Consider the following 22,603-nt stretch of genomic DNA (forward strand, 5'->3'; position numbering starts at 1 on the left):
GTTTACCACTGGATTGTATAATGTAACTGCGCAGTTCTACGTCGTAAATGCGGTCGTGTCCTAGATACAATCCATTACAGTTTTGACGTAGGATTACGTCTTTCGGGAACATATTGGGGTACAAATTGAAAATCGAAAATCGAGCACATCGTGAAAATTGTCCAATTTCAAACGCTTATTGCTCAGTCATTTAGTGATGAATTGATGAAATTTTTGCGTCAATCGATTTCGGCACTCCATACCAATTGTTTATATTGAAGAAAATAATATATGCCATGAAACTAACTATCGAACAATTGAAAAATCTCAACCCCTATCCTAACGGAAATACCCACTGAGTGGTCGAAATTGATGACACATGCGGTGGTTCCCTAACAGAGACATCTAAACCAAGCTGCCTGGATCAAATCGGCATTGTAAACACATGAAAGTAGGGGGAGCTTTTACTCCCACAGAAATGTGTTCCCTAACAGATACTTCAAAACCAAGCTGCCTGGGAGGAAATCGGCTTTACAAATACATGAAAGTAGGGGAAAAGTTTATTCCTAACGAAATGTATTCTCTAACAGAGCCATCAAAACCAAGCTGCCTGGGGGAAATCGGCATTGCAAATACATGAAAGTAGGGAAAGCTTATGTTCCCTAGCCCAACGGAATCCTACGTCAACTATGCGGTCGTGTCTCGGACACAACCCTCCTGTGACTTTTTTTTCTAAATACACAAACAGTGAAGGTAGTGAAACAAGTGAACAATTTGGGGATTCAAATAGGTATAATTTGTCGAGCTCACTCAACACCTGTATTCCCCCATAGTGCAACAATCAAGTAACATGTTTAGATACATTTCGATACATTACATACATTACATACATTAGATACATCCCAATAGTCTGGTCTCCTTCTTAATTCTTACATGTTTTTATTTTCGTGGTGGACAAGGTGAGTCGATGCATATTACGAATTATTCTCCATTTGCAGATAACATTCACTTATCAGTTGACAGAATCAATGGAGCGAAAATGATATTGGACGGGGACGATACTCTATTATCCCCAAAGTTTCGACTAGAGTGTAATTCAACGGATTGATCGTTGATAGATATTTTTTGACGTAGGACTACGTCTAACCGGAAGATATAGGGGGTGAAATGGAAATCCAGGCACTGAACAAGTAGGAAAAAATGCAAGATTTGGAACGCTTATAACTCGAGCATTTCTCAATAGATCGCAAAGGTTTTTGCATCAATTGATAGGAAATATATCTACGCAACTATCATAACAAATAACATTTCATTTTTCTTCAGATAAATAATTGAATAATTGTGAAATATCAAGCATTGTCAAAATGCACTATGTGCCCATTTTTGATTGGTCCATTTTGTGCTCCTCAAATCGTACCGACCAAAACGGGCAACCAGAGCAGCAGCGAAATAGAATGAAACACGATTGGAAAGGAAAAAGAAAAAAATGAACGAAAAAAATGGTCGCAGTCTCACACATGCGTAATTCTCGAGCCAACCAGTCAGCTTAAAAATCCTCGCTCCGCTGCCGTAACGATCATTTCTTTGTGTGGACACCGACTGGACGACATCGTTGCTGGACGGGCTGGACGGCGAGGGATCGAGTGCCTTTCTCAAGGCAAGAGGGCTGAGGTGGTAGCGCTGGAGTAGAAAAAAGTTTGTTCTTTATACAAACTGCTTTGGTGGCAAATCCAGAACAAGGTGGCATCGAGGGCGTTCGAAATGGTTTTTTTTCAAAACCACGAGTACTAAGTTTCCTAAATTGGGACCATTCCATAAAACAAGGCGCTTTTCAGGGCCATTAAACCTTCCAAAAAAAAGTTTAGGAGATACAGTTCAATGTTTTCTAAAACATTATCCAAAATACTAATAAAACACAAATTGATTTTTTCATAATTTGTTTGCCAGGATCTGATGAGTATGTGAATTTGGCAGTTGTTCTGAGCTTATTGATAGTTGGGGACTTTCCTGATTATTCAATTTTCACCAATTCTTAAATTGTTTCCAGATTGAAAGTACAGTAATTTACAATTAGTTCGACATTTAGCTAATTGGACGGACATGTAATGCGACTTATTTAGTTGGACATTTTTGTAAACATGTTGTAAACAAGTCGACACTGTACCACTGTCATCGTAAATGTTCAATTACAGGTTGAAATCGCCTCCAATGCGACACTGAGTGGCGCTTCGGCACGTCGCATTGAATGTAATTTACTGTAAAATATGTCACAAGCTGGATGGGAAGAAATTTTCCAACTGTGAAAGCTGTGGCGAGTGGCAAATGCAATCGCCAAACAGAAAGGTTTAGCCGAACAAGATGGGGATATCGAGTGATAACAAAACAATAAACTCTTTAGATTGAAGATAATTTTGTGATCCTGAAAAGGACCCTTTTTAGCCTGCATGTGAATCCAACGAGCGAACAAATCGTAATGAATGTATTTTTTTGCCATCGCTCCCTTTTAACGCTCATTCGTTCGTCTCGTTGGACTCGCCCCTCTGGCTGAGTCTGCCGATTTGTCTCTATCCTGTGAGTGTGTACCGCTAGAGTATAAAACACGCGGACCCCAAAAAAATATCTTATTTTCTTTCAAACCGTAAACCCGTGTGGTTGTACGGCATCGGCATCGTGGACGTAACAAAGGAGGACAAGTTAAGGAAAAGGCAAAGTCTCACTCGAACCGTGCAGGTCTCCAGTTCCCTGTTGGTCGCATTCACTGATTGCTCCGCAAGGGTAACTAGGCCGAACGGATTGGTGCCGGAGCACCAGTATACCTAACAGCGATTATAGAGTTTCGGCCGTCGGAGTGCTCGAGTTGGCTTGCAAAGCTGCTCACGACAATCAGAAAACCCGCATCAAGAACAGAGCAGCTTCGGTTCGGCGCTCATCAAGGCAACAATTAGTTTCAGTGAGTGGCAAAGTGTTTCTCCGGCATGTCGCATTAAATGTAATTTACTGAACAACATGTCACAAGCTGGATGGGAAGAAATTTTCCAACTGTGAAAGCTGTGGCGAGTGGCAAACGCAATAGCTAAGCAGGAAGGTATAACCAAACAAGATGGGAAATCGAGTGATAACAAAAACACAACACCAAAGGTTTTTTTCAGAACCATCAACATATTCATAAAGAGTAAACAGTAAACAAATCCATTTTTCAAGTAGATAGGTAGGTATTCACGTATTCAAAATAAAACAATATATTTAAAATATATATTTAACAAAAGCTGTCCCCTTTGTATAGTCCTGAGTCACTCCGGTTATGTCCCCGACATTACCCACCCGTCTTTTTAGAATAAGGTTCGGTTTGTTATCCAACCGTTTCGTACTCAACGCAGTTTTCTATCATGTTTCCATCACCTAGCAAATTTATGTAATGGTGGTCAATGATATCGAGCGTGTTGTTCAGAAATGTAGAGAAAAAAATGCTATGAAAAAACTGAATTGTCTGCCGATTTAGAAGTTCTAAAGAGTATCTTAAGTTTATGTTTCCTATATACACCTTCCAAATAAGAACTATTGTCATTATTTAGCCAGCTGAATTACCCCAAATTCACCCTTCCAAATCAACTTCCGTCCCGGGTACGAAAGTTTCACTCGGCGCCACAGCTTTTTATTCTATTCAGCTAAATTAAGTAAACAATAGAAATAAAATGAGTAAAAATACTTTTTAAGTGAATCGGTTTCTTTGTGATTAAACATAATAATAATACAGATAATGTACTAAAAGCTAGAAAATAATTAGGCAAGTAGCAGTTAACAGTTATCATACCTCTTCCTTCATTAATCAAGGGTATTGATAAGACTTTTTCAAGATCATGGAATACGCAGTTTTATAATGACTGCAAAAATAAGCTGTGTTCCAAATTTCAGATCAATCGGCCAACAGGGAGGGGGTCAAATTTGTTTTAATGTGGGAAAGCGCTATAAACAAAGTAACACAGTAACAAAGTTACAAAGCTACAAACGTACATACAAACGGATGAAGCTAAACAAAACCGTTTAATAATACAGGCAAACCTGTTTTTGTGCGGTCCATTTTTGCGTAATCCCTCGTTTGTCTTCTAGTGCGATTTTAGTATGACATTGGGTTTTTAATCACACAAACTAATCGCACAAATAATAATATTGCACCTAAACAGTCACACAAATGAGAAATCGCACAAAAACAGGTTTTCTTGTAATAATAATAAAAAAGGGACCGATCAATTAGTGTTCATGTGCGGAATATTTTATTTTTATTGTTTTCATGTAATTTTATGAACACCAATAAAGTATAATAAAACCAGAGATTTTACAATTTCTTGTGCTCATTGTATAATGACCGTCTGAATTTTGAAAAAAAAATTAAAAAAATTATGAATGTAGCAATTTCTGCTTAAAATTAGCATGCTTATTGATTGATGATTAAAAGTGGCCCGGCAGTCATATATAAAGGTCGGAAAGTTGAAGGATTCCGACTGCAAGACTGCATTGTTGTTGTGGGACAACGTTGCATGTAGATTTTGTATATGATTGATAAGATAGGACGCAATCGCCTTCGATCACGTGGTAGAGAAATGCCCAGGGAATCATAAGGTCTTACTTCAGCCTTGTGTGAACATATATAGCTTTGAAACTTATTACAGGTCGGACTCGATTACTCATGGTTGGATTATACACAATTTTGGACTCGATTATTGCTACAGTTTGAAAACAAATAATTTTTATATTTGAAATATGACTTATTTCAAGAAAAAGTGTAATATTTCAACGTTAAGGTGAATTTCAATTGGCTATTATAACTACAGTGGAGTAAAAATCTTGATTTTTATAGATTTTGATTGTATTCTCACCAGGAATTGTTTTTAACGATATTGCAGCGAAATTAAGGAAAATAGAAGTTGGGAGTCAAAGAACAAATTGAAAAGCGGTTGGAGAGCTTTAATTTGATTGATAAAAAATCTAGTTTATTATGATTTTTTTGGGAACAAATTAATAACAACATCTTCAAAATCACTATCTTTAAAGGTTTTTACTTCCAAAATGTGATTTAAATCCACCAATTTAGATGTTTCACAACTGTATACCGTACTAATTTTTTCCATCTTCCAAATGGAAGCAACATAATCGTCCTACGTAGCGTAATTTTTGAAGAAGAGGAGATTCTAGATAATTTTTTTGCGTGAAAAAGATGTTTTCTGACATTAAGGAAATGAATAAAAATCAAATACTTAAATTTAAAAAACATTCAAAAAACGAAAAGAGTATGTATAAAAAACAAATTTGAAAAAAAAATGACTCGATCATATACCGTGAAAATCGGAGACTGTACGTAATCCCTTTTGTTCCTTGTTGCCAAATATTATATCATTATTTTTTCTATTTTACATTTTCATTTTAGGGTGATTCGAAAAATCAAAGTTTTCATCTTTCTTCCAAAAATGACGTTATAAAAAAATTTACTTTTAAAGTACTCGAGCGGTTCAGATGATCGACATATCAAATTGAAGCCAATTAGCTAGCCTTTTTCAGAAAAAAAATTATACTTGCAAAAAATTTATTTTGTTTTTGTAATTATTGATTGTGTCTGTTTTTTGCTGTTTACATGACTTTGATAGGGCTATTCTTTTTAATTTTTCCTTGGAAACAGAGATTTTTTTACATAACGTATCCAAAGATCAGAGAGGCGTAATTTTTTGTTTATGAGTTATGATTTTTCAAAGTTATTCGATAGTCCGATAAATGTTTTCCCCCTTTTTTCACCAGAAAAATTCATTACTTTTGAACTACCGGACCGATTCAAATGATTGATGTGTCAAATTAAAGCCTATAAAACAATTTTCTTTAAAAAATATTAAACTAGCGATGAATTAATGAATTTTGTTTTCATAATTATTAGTTGTATTTGTTTTTCATAGTTCACTCGGTTAAAGATAGAGGGCGTCATATTTTTTTATATTTTTACTAGGTTTTATTTACATAATAAATTTTAAAACCCGAGAGACGTTTTCCTTCCTCTATTCCAAAGCCATGCAAACAACAAAAAAACAAACACAATCAATGATTACGAAAACAAAATCCAATTTATTTGCAAGTGTAATATTTTTTCGAGAGAGACTAGCTAATTTGTTCGAATTTAATATGTTGATCATCAGAATCGATCATGTAGTTCAATAGTCAAGATTTTTTTTAAAAGGTCATTTTTTAATAAAAGGAGAAAAGTTAATTTTTCGGACCATCCTAGAATAAAAATGGGCACTCTAAAAAATTAAAAAAAAAACATACGCATTAATTTCTTCCGTTGTCTGGCAACCGACTTCAATTTTCGCTTAAACTCCTTCCCGTCGTATTCCATTTGTCCTGCAAAATCGACCAGTAACCCTCAATCTGCCTCAGCTCTGGGATATTAGCCGAATTCTACTCCTTGCGATGCTCATAGATTACCAGGGCTGCGACCAATCGAAAAATATTAGGCCATCGTCAAGCGGAACCAGAAGGAGAACCAAAAATCTGTTAGACCCAGTTTGGGGCAAACAGAATCTGAGGAGTTGAATGATAGGCCCGACATAATTCATGTTCAGTCAAACGAAAGCTTAGCTTGATAATTTTTCTGTAGGGGAAAGCCGGACACCCCTGTATAATTGATAAATTACATTTTTATTTTAAATTTTAATGATGTACAAACTTGCAATACAGTGTATCAATACCTTTGACACTTACTGTGTACATCTAGGTAGTTTTCTGTTAAAATTGTAACTAAGAACAAAAAAGACGGGTGGGTAATGTCGGGGACATAACCGGAGTGACGTAGGACTATACAAAGGGGACAGCTTTTGTTAAATATATATTTTAAATATATTATTTTCTTTTCTTCTACCTACCTACCTATTTATTTTTTTGAATACCTACCTATCTACCTGAAAAATGGATTAGTTTACTGTTTACTCTTTATGAATATGTTGATGGTTCTGAGAAGAACCTTTGGTGTTGTGTTTTTGTTATCACTCGATATTCCCATCTTGTTCGGTTAAACCTTCCTGTTTAGCTATTGCGTTTGCCACTCGCCACAGCTTTCACAGTTGGAAAATTTCTTCCCATCCAGCTTGTGACATGTTGTTCAGTAAATTACATTTAATGCGACGTGCCGGAGAAACACTTTGCCACTCACTGAAACTAATTGTTGCCTTGATGAGCGCCGAACCGAAGTTGCTCTGTTCTTGATGCGTGTTTTCTGATTGTCGTGAGCAGCTTTGCAAGCCAACTCGAGCACTCCGACGGCCGAAACTCTATAATCGCTGTTAGGTATACTGGTGCTCCGGCACCAATCCGTTCGGCCTAGTTACCCTTGCGGAGCAATAAGTGAATGCGACCAACAGGGATCTGGAGACCTGCACGGTTCGATTGAGACTTTGCCTTTCCCTTAACTTGTCCTTCTTTGTTACGTCCACGATGCCGATGCCGTACAACCACACGGGTTTACGGTTTGAAAGAAAATAAGATATTTTTTTGGGGTCCGCGTGTTTTATACTCTAGCGGTACACACTCACAGGATAGAGACAAATCGGCAGACTCAGCCAGAGGGGCGAGTCCAACGAGACGAACGAATGAGCGTTAAAAGGGAGCGATGGCAAAAAAATACATTCATTACGATTTGTTCGCTCGTTGGATTCACATGCAGGCTAAAAAGGGTCCTTTTCAGGATCACAAAATTATCTTCAATCTAAAGAGTTTATTGTTTTGTTATCACTCGATATCCCCATCTTGTTCGGCTAAACCTTTCTGTTTGGCGATTGCATTTGCCACTCGCCACAGCTTTCACAGTTGGAAAATTTCTTCCCATCCAGCTTGTGACATATTTTACAGTAAATTACATTCAATGGCACGTCGCATTACCACCACTCAGTATCGGATTGGAGGTAATTTTAACCTGTAATTGAACATTTGCGATGACAGTGGTACAGTGTCGACTTTCAATGTGGGGTCATAATTTGGACCCCGAACTCTATGTTTACAAAAATGTCCAACTAAATATGTCGCATTACAGGTCCGTCCAATTAGCTAAATGTCGAGATAAGTGTAAATTACTGTACTTTCAATCTAGAAGCAATTTAAGAGTTGGTGAAAATCAATAAGCTCAGAACAACTGCCAAATTCACATACTCATCATATCCTGGCAAACAAATTATGAAAAAATCAATTTGTGTTTTATTATTATTTTGGATATTGTTTTAGAAAGCATTGTACTGTATTTCCTAAACTCTTTTTTGAAAGGTTTAATGGCCCTGAAATGCGCCTTGTTTTATGGAATGGTTCCAATTTAGAAAACTTAGTACTCGTGGTTTTGAAAAAAACCATTTCGAACGCCCTCGATGCCGCCTTGTTCTGGATTTACCACCAAAGCAGTTTGTATAAAGAACAAACTTTTTTCTTCTGCTACCTGATGCCGTTTTGTGATTGCGTTTGCCACTCGCCACTCGCTGCAACTGCCTGTTGTCTTGATGTCCACCGAACCGAATGTGTTCTGTTCCGAATGCGGGTTTTCTTATCGTCGCGAGCAGCTTTGCCAGCTAAATCGATCACTTCGGCGGCCGAAACTATATAACGCCGGCTAGGTGGACTGGTGCACTGGTACTAACGCGCTCGGCCTAGCTACCCTTGCGGGGAACTCCAGATCAACACGGTTCGAGCGGGATTTTGCCTTTCCCTTCACTTTTCCTCCTTTACCATGTCCAGACATGGCTGCTTGGGTTGGTTTGTTGATGTGTTGTGATGCGAACCGATGTGGTGTACGGTTTGAATGAGAATGATCGTTACGGCAGCGGAGCGGGGATTTTTAAGCTGACTGGCTGGCTCGAGAATTACGCATGTGTGAGACTGCGACGAATGTTTCGTTCATTTTTTTCTTTTTCCTTTCCAATCGTGCTTTATTCTATTTCGCTGCTGCTCTGGTTGCCCGTTTTGGTCGGTACGATTTGAGGAGCACAAAATGGACCAATCAAAAATGGGCACATAGTGCATTTTAACAATGCTTGATATTTCACAATTATTCAATTATTTATCTCAAGAAAAATGAAATGTTATTCGTTATGATAGATGCGTAGATATATTTCCTATCAATTGATGCAAAAACCTTTGTGATCTATTGAGAAATGCACGAGTTATAAGCGTTCCAAATCTTGCATTTTTTCCTACTTGTTCAGTGCCTAGATTTCCATTTCACCCCCTATATCTTCCGGTTAGACGTAGTCCTACGTCAAAAGTGATCTACAAAGAGCAGCTCGATGTAGGAAAAGGGTGGTAAAGACGGACACCCTTAGTTAATGTTGCTTTTTTTCTTGAGTTTTACAAGAAAATATATTGATGGTCAAGGTCTTTTTTTATAATAAAATTTGTCTTTGAGGCAAATGTTTTGAAAAATGAATGCGTCCGGCATCTTTAAAAAAAATAAGATTGAGTCGGGAAAGACGGACGATGGACACTAATATTAGATAGCTTTATTTTTTTATGAAATTCACAAATTAATCAAAAAATTAACTTTTACTTAGGGTGTCCGTTTTTACCACCCTTCCCCTAATTAATCTTTAAAAAATGTTTGAATTTGATTTAATAAAAATTAAAAAGACCCCAAGACACGATCGCATTTATGATGTAGGACTCTTCAGTACAACACACTTTTACCTTCAGTTTTCCGTCGAAGAACACAGCTCTCACTATTGGATAATACCTCCTTCACATCCGGGTTGAAGTACGCTGCACTTGAAGGCCACCTTTAACCCGGAAATGATCGAAAAAGACCCGAACACACTCCGCAATTCACACAAGCTTTCTCCCGTTAGAAAAAATAAACATCAATTTGTATTATTTCGGGTATAACTCCAGAGTGCATTGAATTTGTACAAATAACTCTTTGGTAAAAAGTTCAGTCAGGGCCAACGACTGAAAAGAATCGATTGGTTTGCGTTAGATGTATTCTTTCTTTCACGCAAATAATACGACGAACACTAGAATAATGAACAAAAATGGCAACCATCGAAGGCCCAAACGTTCTTTCCTGGAGTTATAGCTAAAATAGCTATTGTGGTCATAGGCAATTATATGTCTGTTCCCCAGCAATGTGGGATTCTAACAAACAAAACAATGAAGCCTTCAATGGTAACCGTTTCAAACTTCATTTGACAACGTGGAAAAATCAACAACAATGTGTGCGTATGATGCAAGAATGCACGTGCGATCTCCACTAGACGACACGAAAATCGTATTGTTGTATCATTTTATCGAAGTTTGGGCATGATTCTAGAATACACTCCACGGTGGAAACCACGGAAACAAAATGAAATGTATCCGCGATGACAACGGTACGGTGTCGACATCTGGATATGAAATTAGTTCCCACTAAAATTTATCATTATAATATCAAATTATCCTCAGATGAACTTTTAGTATGAGATTATTATACGACATGAAGAAAACAAAGTTTTCCATTCACATTGAACACCAGTTTGATACGAAGAAGTTAATTTTCATTAATGATTTTTATTTGAAAAGTGCTCATTCTGCCTGAAAACTCATTTTTATCTTCGACACTTCACTAAGTGGCGTGCCGTTTATTTCGTTTCCACCCTGAAGTGTATTCGTGAATCAGGCCCTTTACCTTGGGTTTGATGTTGCGAAATCGTAGCCCGATTTGATGTTGATTGCTCGCTGGTAAGAGCAAGACTGAGTAATATAAATAGTAATGATATTTTAAATTGTAGAGTAATGCGGAGCAAAGGTGCGCACCTAACTGTTGTCGTCCAATAACTCTTGAAATAAAAGCAAATAAAATTTCGTTTGCTTACCAAATTGCAACTGTATATATTACCTTCGAAACGTAGTACAAGCATTTCTCGAGTTGTGTTTGTAATTGGACAAATACCTATTTTAATACAAAAAGACAAATGCGCACCTTTGCCCTATTGTGGGGGCAATGGTGCGCACTTATTGAATTGAACTTCTGAGATAACTTATACCAAAAATAAATGCTTTATCATCAGAAGCGGGAGAATAATCATTACTAGAGAGTGTAGGCACCGCCCAGTAGGCAGGAGGGGGGTGTTCTGTGTTTTTTTATGGCTGGAGAAGAGTGGGTGTTATAGTCGAACATACCTCATGGAAATTTTTGGAAAGAAGGAGACTGACAATATAAGGTATTCGAAAATGTCCAACATTTGAAACAGAATTCGTTTTTATTAACAAACTAGCTGACCCAGCGAACTTCGTCCCACCCACAATTGATATATTGATATAAATCATTTCGAACACTCAAGTTCCCGCAGAAATTATGTTTATGTACGTAATCGATACTCGCGGTATATAGTTTCTTTTTTGACATATAAACCTGATGCAGACTAAGACGCATCAATTCTGAAACTGACTGTTTAAATCCGTGGCTCCGTTCTTGAGTTAAATCGTGAGGAACGGACACCAAATCAATTTTATTTATATAGATCAAGTTTATAAATACATAGTTACCTTCACTTGATTTATTTGAAACTCATTATTGAACAAAAAAAAACAATATTGATTTGAAGTTCATTGTGAAAACATAAACATAAACGAAACTTAACCGTTATTGAATTGAATGCATGGGGAAAATAAACACATTTTTCATTTGAAATTCGTCTCGAATTATTTTTAAGCAATTGTTTGTTTTTATTCCTCATCTTGGATTTCGGTTCTGAGGATTCCGACGCTTTGCCTTGGAGCGCCTGTGCTTCGTTGCACTGTTGTGAGGTTCGAAGAGACAGATGGTGGTTCCACATGAAGCTGCCCAATCTCTTCCTGCTAGTTTTGCAACTTTGTTGAATTCGTGCTAGAGGTTTTTGAACGCCATACGCCGTAAGTCTTTGAGAGTCATACCATAGAAAGCTTTGTCCAGTGGCCTGCAGATCCTCAGACTGCTCACTCGTACATACTTTTCTGAACCATGCTCGCTGACACATTCCAGCAAAAGTAGAAATGTCAATAAAAGAATATTCAAATCATAAATCACTTTCTGATATGATCCTCTTCCTCAAAGCTGATTCAGAAATACCGAGGTCTGCCGCAATCCGACACTTCGAGACTCCCTCCCGAAGCCTCTGTCGGGCCATTTGAGCATTTCTGGAGTGCATTTATTCATTTTTCTTCTTGTAAGTCCCGTTAAAAATTTTGTTGAAAACATTTTATATTTTTTTTTTTTTTTGAACAAAACGCTAGTGCGAATTTTTACCCCACAGTCACTGCGCACCTTTGCCCCACAAGCAATTTTTGAACTAATCGAATTTAAAAAAAAACTCTTGAACTTTTCCACAAAATCGAATACGCACTATCATCTACTATAGAATGAAGGTTTCCTTGACAGTGTAGTTTCGAACTTTCCAGTTATTTTAGGTAAGTAAATCGTCATCTCCAAAACTGAAAACATTAGATCAAAACATCGCAAAACTCTTTTTACCTTTTTACCTTTCGCCACTTTCATTAAATGTATCTTTTTTTATATGTGTGAGCTGCTGGTGTCATAATGTATCAAATGACTATACTGTTGACGAAATTTTATGCTCGTTTGCTTCAAAATGGCCAATGCGCACCTTTGCCCCGCACTACTCTAGAGGTTTAAACTTATTCAGTTCATTGGCCTATACTTTTAAAAAAGGCCAATTAAGGAAACTTAACGTAAACTCTCATCTCCCGAACTCGATAAAGGCCATTTGAACGCCAACGGTCGGTAGCTAGCTGGATAACTATTGAAGCGTGAATGTTAATCGGAATTATGATGATGTGATGAATTATAGAGGTTTTTAACTGTTCAGTTCATTGCAGAAATCATAAGCTTGCAATACTATCAATCAAAAATTACTATTATATATTACTTACTGCTATCAATTTCAGCATTCAATACGAACTAAAAATAAGTTTCAGTGCCTCAGAAATCGCGGAAAAATAAAGTTAGGACAAAAAACAAGGTGGTTTTTGCAATCTACGTTTTATGTTCTATTTTTCTACATAATCGCCGTAACGTTCGAGGCATTTTTCATAACGTGGCACGAGTTTTTCTATTCCAAGCGCGAAGTGCGTAGCGTCCAACTTTTTGAAGTAGGGGAGAGTGGTACAAAACGCACCATTTAAGCAAATCAGTCATTTACCGCACTTCTTGTAATTGATTCATGCTGTTTAACATCTAGAATACTTCTTCCATCACTGCCAATTATATCCCTGATGTAATTTGATATAACATACTCAAATTTGCAAGGATTTTTTATTATTTCCATCGACAGTTCAAAACATAGGGTTGGGTGAAATGCCATAATCCATGGACAGAACGCATCATAACAACTTGGTTAGACGTATCAAAACAAACGAACACAGCGCACACAGTGGGCTTGCAGGATGCCCGAAATTTCAATATGTTTTTTTATCGATAAGTTAATAAAAGTACTTCTATTTGCTATATTTCATAAAAAAACACATCGATGCTAGACACAGCTTATTGAAAATTCATTACATGAATAAAATTTCAAATAAATAGTGTAAAACCAATAAACTTGTTGCAATTTCATCACATTATGCAATCAGTTAGACCCACTATGCAACTAATATCATCAAAGCGAAGAGAGAAAGTCAGAACCAAAGGGCTGACATCCCTATCACAACCAACACAAACTGAGCGTAGGCTGCATAGAAAGGGCTCAAGCGTACAAGTTTCTTTTGTTTTTCTCGTAATGTGATTGTGGTCAATTCAGTCGTGCTGTCAAATTCCTTTTGTTTGTTCGTAATGTGAGTGCGGCTTGGCGTAATTACTATGCTTATGATTTTCTGTGCGAACCACAAAAAAATGGTTACATGCCAGGGCATTGGTCAAAACGAACGTTTGTTTTTATAACCTATGTAACGAATATTTTTTCCTGTGCATACTGCCCCAATTATTGCTTTCACAATTTTTGGCAAAATTCTTGTAAAATATGACATGTTGGTGTGATTTTTAAGTGTGATCTTACCAAGCAACCATGAATATTTACAGAAAAGGCAGATGCATTAGTTTTTCTCAATTTGTATCTTATTTTATTATGATGGGCATGTTTGTGTACTGTGAATATGTGGAAGAGATTACTGCGAACTGAAATGAGTAAAGTAATATATCATTTTACATGACTAATCTAAAGATTTTTCACAATTGATGGCCATTTTACCTCACCGGTGCGTTTTGTACAGTTCTCCCCTACGATGTAATGCGTCACAAATTTCTTCAGTGTTATCGAATCGTTGATCGCCGAACGCCTGGCCTTTTGTTCTTAATCGGTCCAAAACTTCACAATAGTACGGTGATGACAGTCAGTTTTGGACCGATTAAGAACCGCGATTAAGAACAAAAGGCCAGGTTTATTGACAAAAGGAGTGTACATAGTTGTAAGCAAACATTGTCAAAATATTGAACTCCCGGCCCCGTTAGGCTGACGCCATATGAGCCTTAATAAAAATATATATTTTGGTGCATGAACTTATAGCCTCTTAGTTCGTGCAATTTTTGAAATGCGAACTAAATTTCAAGTTCGTTTCTGTGAAAAAGTATTCTACGAAGAAATGTTTTGGGATGAATAATTTCTTTCCGTGTATGAAAAGAAACGAAACGAAAGCAATGAATACTGCGACATCAGGTGATATGTTTGTACATGATGTTCTTGAATTATAAACATCGTGTTTGTTTTCACATGTCTATGTTTGTGTATCTTTGTTCGTGTTGGGGATAGACACTCAACACTAGCGAGAATCATGTTCGAATTCAAACAAAAACATGGAATTTTCACATCGCGTGGACATGTGTAAGTGTTTTTCGGAAGACTGCCGAATACAGTGCGTTGAGCCAGAGAGCCATAGATTCTCAAATGTGTCAATGGATCCATCCAGATCCCTCCTGGATTGATGGGTCAATCGATAAAATAATCATTGAACTATCACATGCTCTGTCTGTTCTGATGAATAATTAATGGTTTGCGATTTGCTATAACAAGGTCTTAAAAAACAGTTTTCCGTTGTTCTTTACCATTATTTTGGCACTGAATGATGTTCCTTCACAGCGAGTTAAGTGACGTTAGAGCTGGAATAGAATGGAGAAAATCCCGGCTTCTAAACTCTAAACAGTCTGTTTCAAATTTTTACCCTAATACCACGTTAAATTGTAATGTCCACCATCAATAACATCGTTGAATCCAAAGTTGAATTGAGTTGATTCATTGACACAACTGCCAGTGAGGCTAGAATGGGGTAAGCAGCACATTAAAACCCGAAATAATATACTGATCGAAATTTATTTCTCCAATGCAATGTGTGACGGCAAAAAACCCGATACCGATAACACTACAGCCGCTCTATCCAGTGAAGATTCGATTCCGCAACGCACTCTTCGACAGGCCACAAAAACCAAAGCAAAATTAGAAAACAAAACGTCAAACTGAAGATACAAAACAGAAAAGAATTGAAAAGGATAAAAATTGTCGATCAAAAGAAGAATCGTATCAAAAGTTTTCTATTATCTAAATAATTCAAAGTGAAATCTTAAATTTAAAAATATTCTGAATTACGTGAGTCAAATTGAATTCAATATCTAAGTTGAAATAATATAATATATACATATAATTAATTCTAGAGTGGGTAAAAAACTAAAGCTAACTGGTCGTCCTGATAGGATCTTTCCTTTGTAATAGCTTCACCAAAATTGTGAGTCACATGAGATGAAATCCCACCAAATTCTAATAAAATGCTTTGCAGCAAAAAGTCAACCACAACCATATCGTGTTTTCTTTCTTGACTTGGTGCAATCTAACCCAACAAAATCTTTTTGAATTTTGTACGTGGGTAGCAAGGATGGAAAGACATCTAGACACTCCAGAATACAACTGTAAAGGATGTAATCGTCCCGACAACGCGGATACAGAAATGGTATGCTGTGATGGGTGCCACGAATGGGAACATTTTTCTTGCGCGGGTGTAGATGACACAGTGCGAAATCGTGCGTATATCTGTAAAGTGTGCAAAGCGAAAACTACAGTAACAGAAGCGCTTAAGCCTCTGAAACCTTCTACGTCGGATAATAAATCGGCTCATATGTCCCAGAAATCCAAGAGCGGGTCTAAGCGTGGAAAGAAAGTTCCACAATCGAAGTCACAATCAAGTGTAGCATCCAGTGCAAGAGTAGCATTGCTGCAGGAGGAAATGAAGATCGCCGAGGAAGAAACCTTATTGAAAGAGCAGGAATTGAAGCAACAGCAGCAGTTGAAGAAGCGGGAAATGGAGGTGTTACGTCGCCAACTGGATGAAAAGAAGAAAATCGTAGCAGAAGAAATGCGACTACAACAGTTACAAATTTCCGAGGAGATGGAATTTAATAAAAATCAACATATGATCCGGCGGCAGTCTATAGAAATGCGACGGGAAATAATTCGTCAAATATCATCGGGAAGCAGTAGGAGTAGTTCAATACCCGACTCTAGAGAGAAGGTGTCATCTTGGTTGAATGTCCACAACGACGCTGGAAGATCGATGGAAAACACTATGCGCAACGATACCACAAAGGAAGAGGAAACTCCCGTTTCGCATATAAACCGGTGTTCCGAAGACCCAGCGACTACTTCTACGATGAGTAAACAGGTTCGCACAACTCAGCAGCCTAAAGCCACAATCTCAATAAACACCGAAGGTGCAGGTATGAATACTGTACCTATGTATCAGGACCCGTCCCAAAATAAACCTAGCGTAGTAAATTCGCTACAACCACCGATCATATCAAGTGGCGTTGCGACAGCTGCTCAAACACACGTACCTCAGTGTCAGACAACAACGCGAACTGTTTTCCCGAATCATGTAAATCCAGGCTTAACGAATTGTCCAGGGTCGTCATCATGGATCCACCCCCCTCAATTCGAAATTAGGAATTCGAACAATGTTCCTATTGCTTCCAGTTTCCCAGCCTGTATACCGGAAAATCCCATGTCTTCACAGCCCACGATGGCATTCTCTCAGCAGCACTGTCCATCAATGCTTGGTCCACAACTGAATCAATTTCAAGTGGCATCTCGACAATCGATGGGGAGAGATTTACCTATCTTCACCGGAAACCCCGAAGAATGGCCGGTGTTCATTGCAAGTTTTGAACAATCGACTCTAGCATGTGGATTCTCTAACGCGGAAAATTTAATCCGTCTACAACGATGCCTGAAAGGACATGCCCTGGAATCGGTGAGAAGTCGTTTGCTTTTACCTACGAGCGTACCACACGTTATACAGACTCTACGTACACTATACGGTCGACCTGAACTGTTGATACGGGTATTATTGGAAAAAGTACAACAATCGCCCGCCCCCAAACCGGGACGTTTGGAGACATTAGTACAATTCGGATTGACTGTCCAGAATCTTGTAGACCATCTAGTGGGAGCAAACCAAAAGGATCACCTTTCCAACCCAATTTTAATGCAACAGCTAGTCGATAAACTTCCTGATCATTTGAAACTTAATTGGGGCATATATAAAGGCAATTATCAAAACGCTTCACTCGCGACATTTGGCCAATTCATGACTGGAGTGATCGAAGCTGCTAGCGCAGTCAATTTCGACTTGCCGTGGGTCGAAAAGCAAGACTGGAATGAAAAAAGAAAAAGGGAAAAAGGTGTTATCCATACCCACTCGACGGAGCAAGTTGTTCCAGTCGACGAAGCTTCTTCAACGATAATAAACCGAAAACCTGTTAAAACATGTCCTTTATGTGGTCATGAAGGTCACCGGCTACCTGATTGTAATCAATTCGTGACTCTGAATTGTGATCAAAGGTGGAAGGTAGTCCAACAGAAAAACCTGTGCAGAACATGTCTCAATAACCACGGTAAATGGCCATGCAGGTCTTGGCAGGGTTGTAGTATGGACGGATGTAGACAAAAGCACCATACTCTTCTACATAGTACAACGACAACATCGAGCAATGTATCAGCAAGTCACCTTTCTCTGAGTACATCAACGCATTCCATATTGCGAATGATTCCGGTTGTCCTGCGTAATAACGGACGAACCAAGGCGATTTTTGCCTTCATCGACGAAGGTTCATCACTCACATTATTGGAACATTCAATTGCCGAACATTTGGGAGTGGTCGGAACGCCGGAACCACTAACATTGCAGTGGACGGGAAATGTAAAACGGGAAGAACGAAAATCTCATCGAGTATTACTGGAAATATCCGGAAAAAGTAACACTAATCGTCGAGAAACACTGCACGCGCGAACTGTTACCCATCTACGTTTACCTTCACAAACAGTTAGATATCGTGAGCTCTCCCAACGATTTCCTCACCTGCGTGGACTGCCATTAGAAGACTACGAGCTTATACAACCGAAACTGCTTATAGGGCTCGACAATCTTGCCTTAGGAGTTCCTTTGAAAATACGTCAAGGAAATCGAAATGATCCAATTGCGGCTAAATGCCGACTGGGATGGAGTATCTACGGCGGTTCTCCTAGCCATCCTGGACAAGCATCAATCCTCAACTTCCATGTTGGTGTTGTTTCCGACCCTGATAGGGAGCTAAATGAGCAGCTTCGGGATTATTTTACTCTAGAAAATACTGGAACTATTTCATTAGAAAAACTAGAATCAGAGGATGACAAGCGAGCCAGAAAGATCTTGAGGGAAACTACTAAGCGTATTGCGATCGGATTTGAAACTGGGCTATTGTGGAGAACTGATGATCCTGTGGTTCCAAACAGCTATTCAATGGCGTATCGTCGGTTAGTCTCACTTGAGAGGAAGTTGGAGAAAGATCCCCCTTTGAAGCAACGGATCCACGCCATGATAGCAGACTATGAAGGGAAAGGCTACGCTCATAAGGCTACAAGCGAAGAACTATCTTTAACGAACCAAAACCGAGTGTGGTACCTTCCATTGGGTGTCGTTTCTAACCCAAAGAAACCACACAGAATCAGATTAATCTGGGACGCTGCTGCCAAAACCGAAGGAGTCTGTTTTAACTCTCTTCTGTTGAAAGGTCCTGACCTATTGACTCCACTTCCACAAGTCCTAAGTCAGTTTCGTCAATTTCCCGTTGCAGTGTGTGGAGACATCCGGGAGATGTTCCACCAAATAAAAATCCGTGAGCCAGATCGGCAATCTCAACGTTTCCTATGGCGTAGCACTCCAATTGAACCACCAACTGTATATGTCATGGACGTAGCCACTTTCGGGTCCACCTGTTCTCCTGCGTCGGCACAATATGTGAAGAACCTCAACGCATCGGAAGCTGCTCAACAATTTCCCCGGGCTGCTGCCGCCATTACATTGAATCACTATGTGGACGATTATCTGGCTAGTTTCTTGTCAATTAAGGAGGCGATAGCAGTGATCAACGAAGTCAAGCAGGTACATGCTATGGGTGGGTTCGAAATACGGAATTTTCTATCGAACAAATCAGAAGTCTTGCGTGGCATAGGCGAATTGGAAAATGGTGTCGAAAAAGAACTTGATTTGGTAAGAGGCGAATCCTCTCAATCTGTCCTTGGAATGATTTGGTTTCCCAAGACCGATGAATTTGCATACACATTCTCTATGCGAAAAGATATTTTACCGATTCTCGCCAAGGATCACGTTCCTACCAAACGAGAAGTTCTCAAAGTGGTAATGAGTTTGTTTGACCCCTTGGGACTTCTGGCCTTTTTTCTAATACATGGGAAAATACTCATTCAAAATACGTGGCTCGAGGGATCAGGTTGGGACGATCCTATCTCGAACAAACTGCAAAAACGATGGCAGTGGTGGACTGATCTTTTTCCGCAACTGGAGTTATTGAGAATTCCTCGGTGTTATTTCCCGGCTCCGTTTCCAATTAATTCACACGAGCTGGAAGTACATATCTTCGTAGATGCCAGTGAGCTGGCATATTCTTGCGTAGCATATTTCCGCCTGTTAACGGAGAATAACATTATCGTTGCGCTTATAAGCGCAAAGACCAAGGTAGCCCCCATAAAGTCTCTCTCGATACCCCGCCTGGAATTAAAAGCGGCTGTTCTGGGCACACGCCTGATGGAGTCTATTAAAAGTCAGCACACACTCCCCATTTCACGAAAAGTGTTCTGGAGTGACTCCAGCACCGTTCTGGCCTGGATTCGATCTGACCATCGTCGTTACAACAAATTTGTAAGTTTCCGAATCGGTGAAATACTGAGTTCCAGTGAACCGAATGAATGGAAGTGGGTACCTTCCAAACTGAATGCAGCAGACGCCGCAACGAAGTGGGAGAATGGATCCGAAATTAAATCTGACAGCCGATGGTTCCTAGGACCCAGTTTTCTGCGGTTGTCTGAAGAACGGTGGCCAAAACAAAAGTCTGTGTCAATCACCGAAGAAGAATTACGACCGGTTCATACTCACTGGGAAAGAGAGCCAATCATCGACATCACTCGATTCAGTCAGTGGGCAAGATTACTTCGTACGATGGGATATGTTTTACGCTTTATCCACAATCTTCTACATAAAAAACTCAATTTACCTCCTGAATCAGGTGTACTGACCCGAGAGGAAATTAGAGGAGCAGAAGAAGCGCTGTGGAAAATAGCGCAGTCAGACGAGTTTTTTGAGGAAACGAAATTGCTGAAGGAGACCCAAGGGCCACCCCATGCTGTACATTGCGTCGTCGCTAAATCAAGTCCTATATACCGAGCTTGGCCATTTCTAGATGATCGAGGAGTCCTGAGAATGCGGGGTCGTATTGGTGCTACAAAATTTGCATCATACGAAGCAAAATATCCAGCTATTCTGCCAAGAAAACATCCTATAACCTTCCTAATAACTGACTGGTATCATCGCCGCTTCCGCCATGGTAATAAGGAATCAATTGTGAACGAGATGCGCCAGCGTTTCGAAATCTCCAAACTACGGACATTGGTGAAGAAGGTTATGGCGAGATGCGTCTGGTGCCACGTTATGAAGACCAAACCGAAGTCTCCACCCATGGCATCACTTCCGGATGCTCGAGTAAGCGCATTTGTTAGACCTTTTACATTTGTTGGGTTGGATTATTTTGGTCCAGTGTTCGTTCGAGTTGGTAGGAATCAGGCCAAACGTTGGGTGGCTCTCTTCACCTGCCTCACCATTCGAGCCGTACACTTAGAGGTAGTGCACACCCTATCAACAGAGTCTTGCATTATGGCAGTTAGGCGATTCGTTGCACGTCGAGGATCTCCCGCCGTATTCTATACGGATAATGCGACATGTTTTCATGGTGCAGATAAAGAGCTACAATCTCAGGTCGACATTCGAAACAGAGCTTTAGCGTCTACGTTCACCAGTTCCCAAACCAGCTGGAAATTCATTCCCCCTGCTGCTCCCCATATGGGAGGAGCATGGGAGCGACTTGTCCGTTCTGTAAAAATAGCAGTTGGCACAATAATAGATGCTCCCCGCAAACCCGACGACGAAACTCTGGAGACTGTTTTATACGATGCTGAGGCCATGATAAATTCTAGGCCCCTGACGTACATTCCACTGGAAGATGCTGACCAGGAGGCACTGACTCCCAATCATTTTTTGCTGGGTAGCTCTTCCGGCATTAAAATTGAACCCGTAGAGACAGGCAACCGCTCCATCCTGCGGAGTAGTTGGAAACTCGCTCAGCACATCACTGACGAGTTCTGGCGGAGGTGGGTGAAGGAATACCTACCAGTTATAACTCGAAGATGTAAGTGGTTCGAAGAGACGAAAAACATAGAGGTGGGAGATTTGGTACTGGTCGTGAACGGTACAGGAAGGAACCAATGGATACGTGGACGTGTGGAACAGGTTTTCTCAGGACGCGATGGGAGAGTTCGTCAGGCGATGATACGAACTGCGACTGGTGTTCTACGGCGACCGGTGGTTAAGCTAGCGATTTTGGACGTCGAGAAAGTTAGTAAACCCAATCAAGAGTCTACAGGGGATCAGGACCATTACATGGGTTTACGGGCGGGGGTATGTGACGGCAAAAAACCCGATACCGATAACACTACAGCCGCTCTATCCAGTGAAGATTCGATTCCGCAACGCACTCTTCGACAGGCCACAAAAACCAAAGCAAAATTAGAAAACAAAACGTCAAACTGAAGATACAAAACAGAAAAGAATTGAAAAGGATAAAAATTGTCGATCAAAAGAAGAATCGTATCAAAAGTTTTCTATTATCTAAATAATTCAAAGTGAAATCTTAAATTTAAAAATATTCTGAATTACGTGAGTCAAATTGAATTCAATATCTAAGTTGAAATAATATAATATATACATATAATTAATTCTAGAGTGGGTAAAAAACTAAAGCTAACTGGTCGTCCTGATAGGATCTTTCCTTTGTAATAGCTTCACCAAAATTGTGAGTCACATGAGATGAAATCCCACCAAATTCTAATAAAATGCTTTGCAGCAAAAAGTCAACCACAACCATATCGTGTTTTCTTTCTTGACTTGGTGCAATCTAACCCAACACAATGCTTCTAGTTTTCTAGATTCCTTCGTTACTCGCCATAGGTAGGAAAAACGGAACAAAAGCGCCATTTTTTGACAAATCTCTTCCAAACTC

At 39.2% G+C, this 22,603-nt stretch overlaps 2 protein-coding genes across 2 annotated transcripts; both read left to right on the forward strand.

Moving 5' to 3' along the window:
• The first annotated feature begins 15,344 nt into the window (after nt 1-15,344).
• LOC129765655 (uncharacterized) lies at nt 15,345-19,055 on the forward strand. Its single transcript, XM_055766063.1, has 3 exons — nt 15,345-15,596; nt 15,662-18,935; nt 19,049-19,055. The coding sequence occupies exons 2-3, from the start codon at nt 15,880-15,882 to the stop codon at nt 19,053-19,055; spliced, it is 3,063 nt and encodes a 1,020-aa protein (XP_055622038.1). The 5' UTR covers nt 15,345-15,596; nt 15,662-15,879.
• On the forward strand, nt 19,014-22,502 carry LOC129770299 (uncharacterized). Its single transcript, XM_055773031.1, has 2 exons — nt 19,014-22,260; nt 22,326-22,502. The coding sequence occupies exon 1, from the start codon at nt 19,132-19,134 to the stop codon at nt 22,132-22,134; it is 3,003 nt and encodes a 1,000-aa protein (XP_055629006.1). The 5' UTR covers nt 19,014-19,131; the 3' UTR covers nt 22,135-22,260; nt 22,326-22,502.
• The last annotated feature ends 101 nt before the right edge of the window (nt 22,503-22,603 follow it).

The sequence above is a fragment of the Toxorhynchites rutilus genome, chromosome 2, assembly GCF_029784135.1.
Source record: "Toxorhynchites rutilus septentrionalis strain SRP chromosome 2, ASM2978413v1, whole genome shotgun sequence".
Classification (NCBI taxonomy): domain Eukaryota; kingdom Metazoa; phylum Arthropoda; class Insecta; order Diptera; family Culicidae; genus Toxorhynchites; species Toxorhynchites rutilus.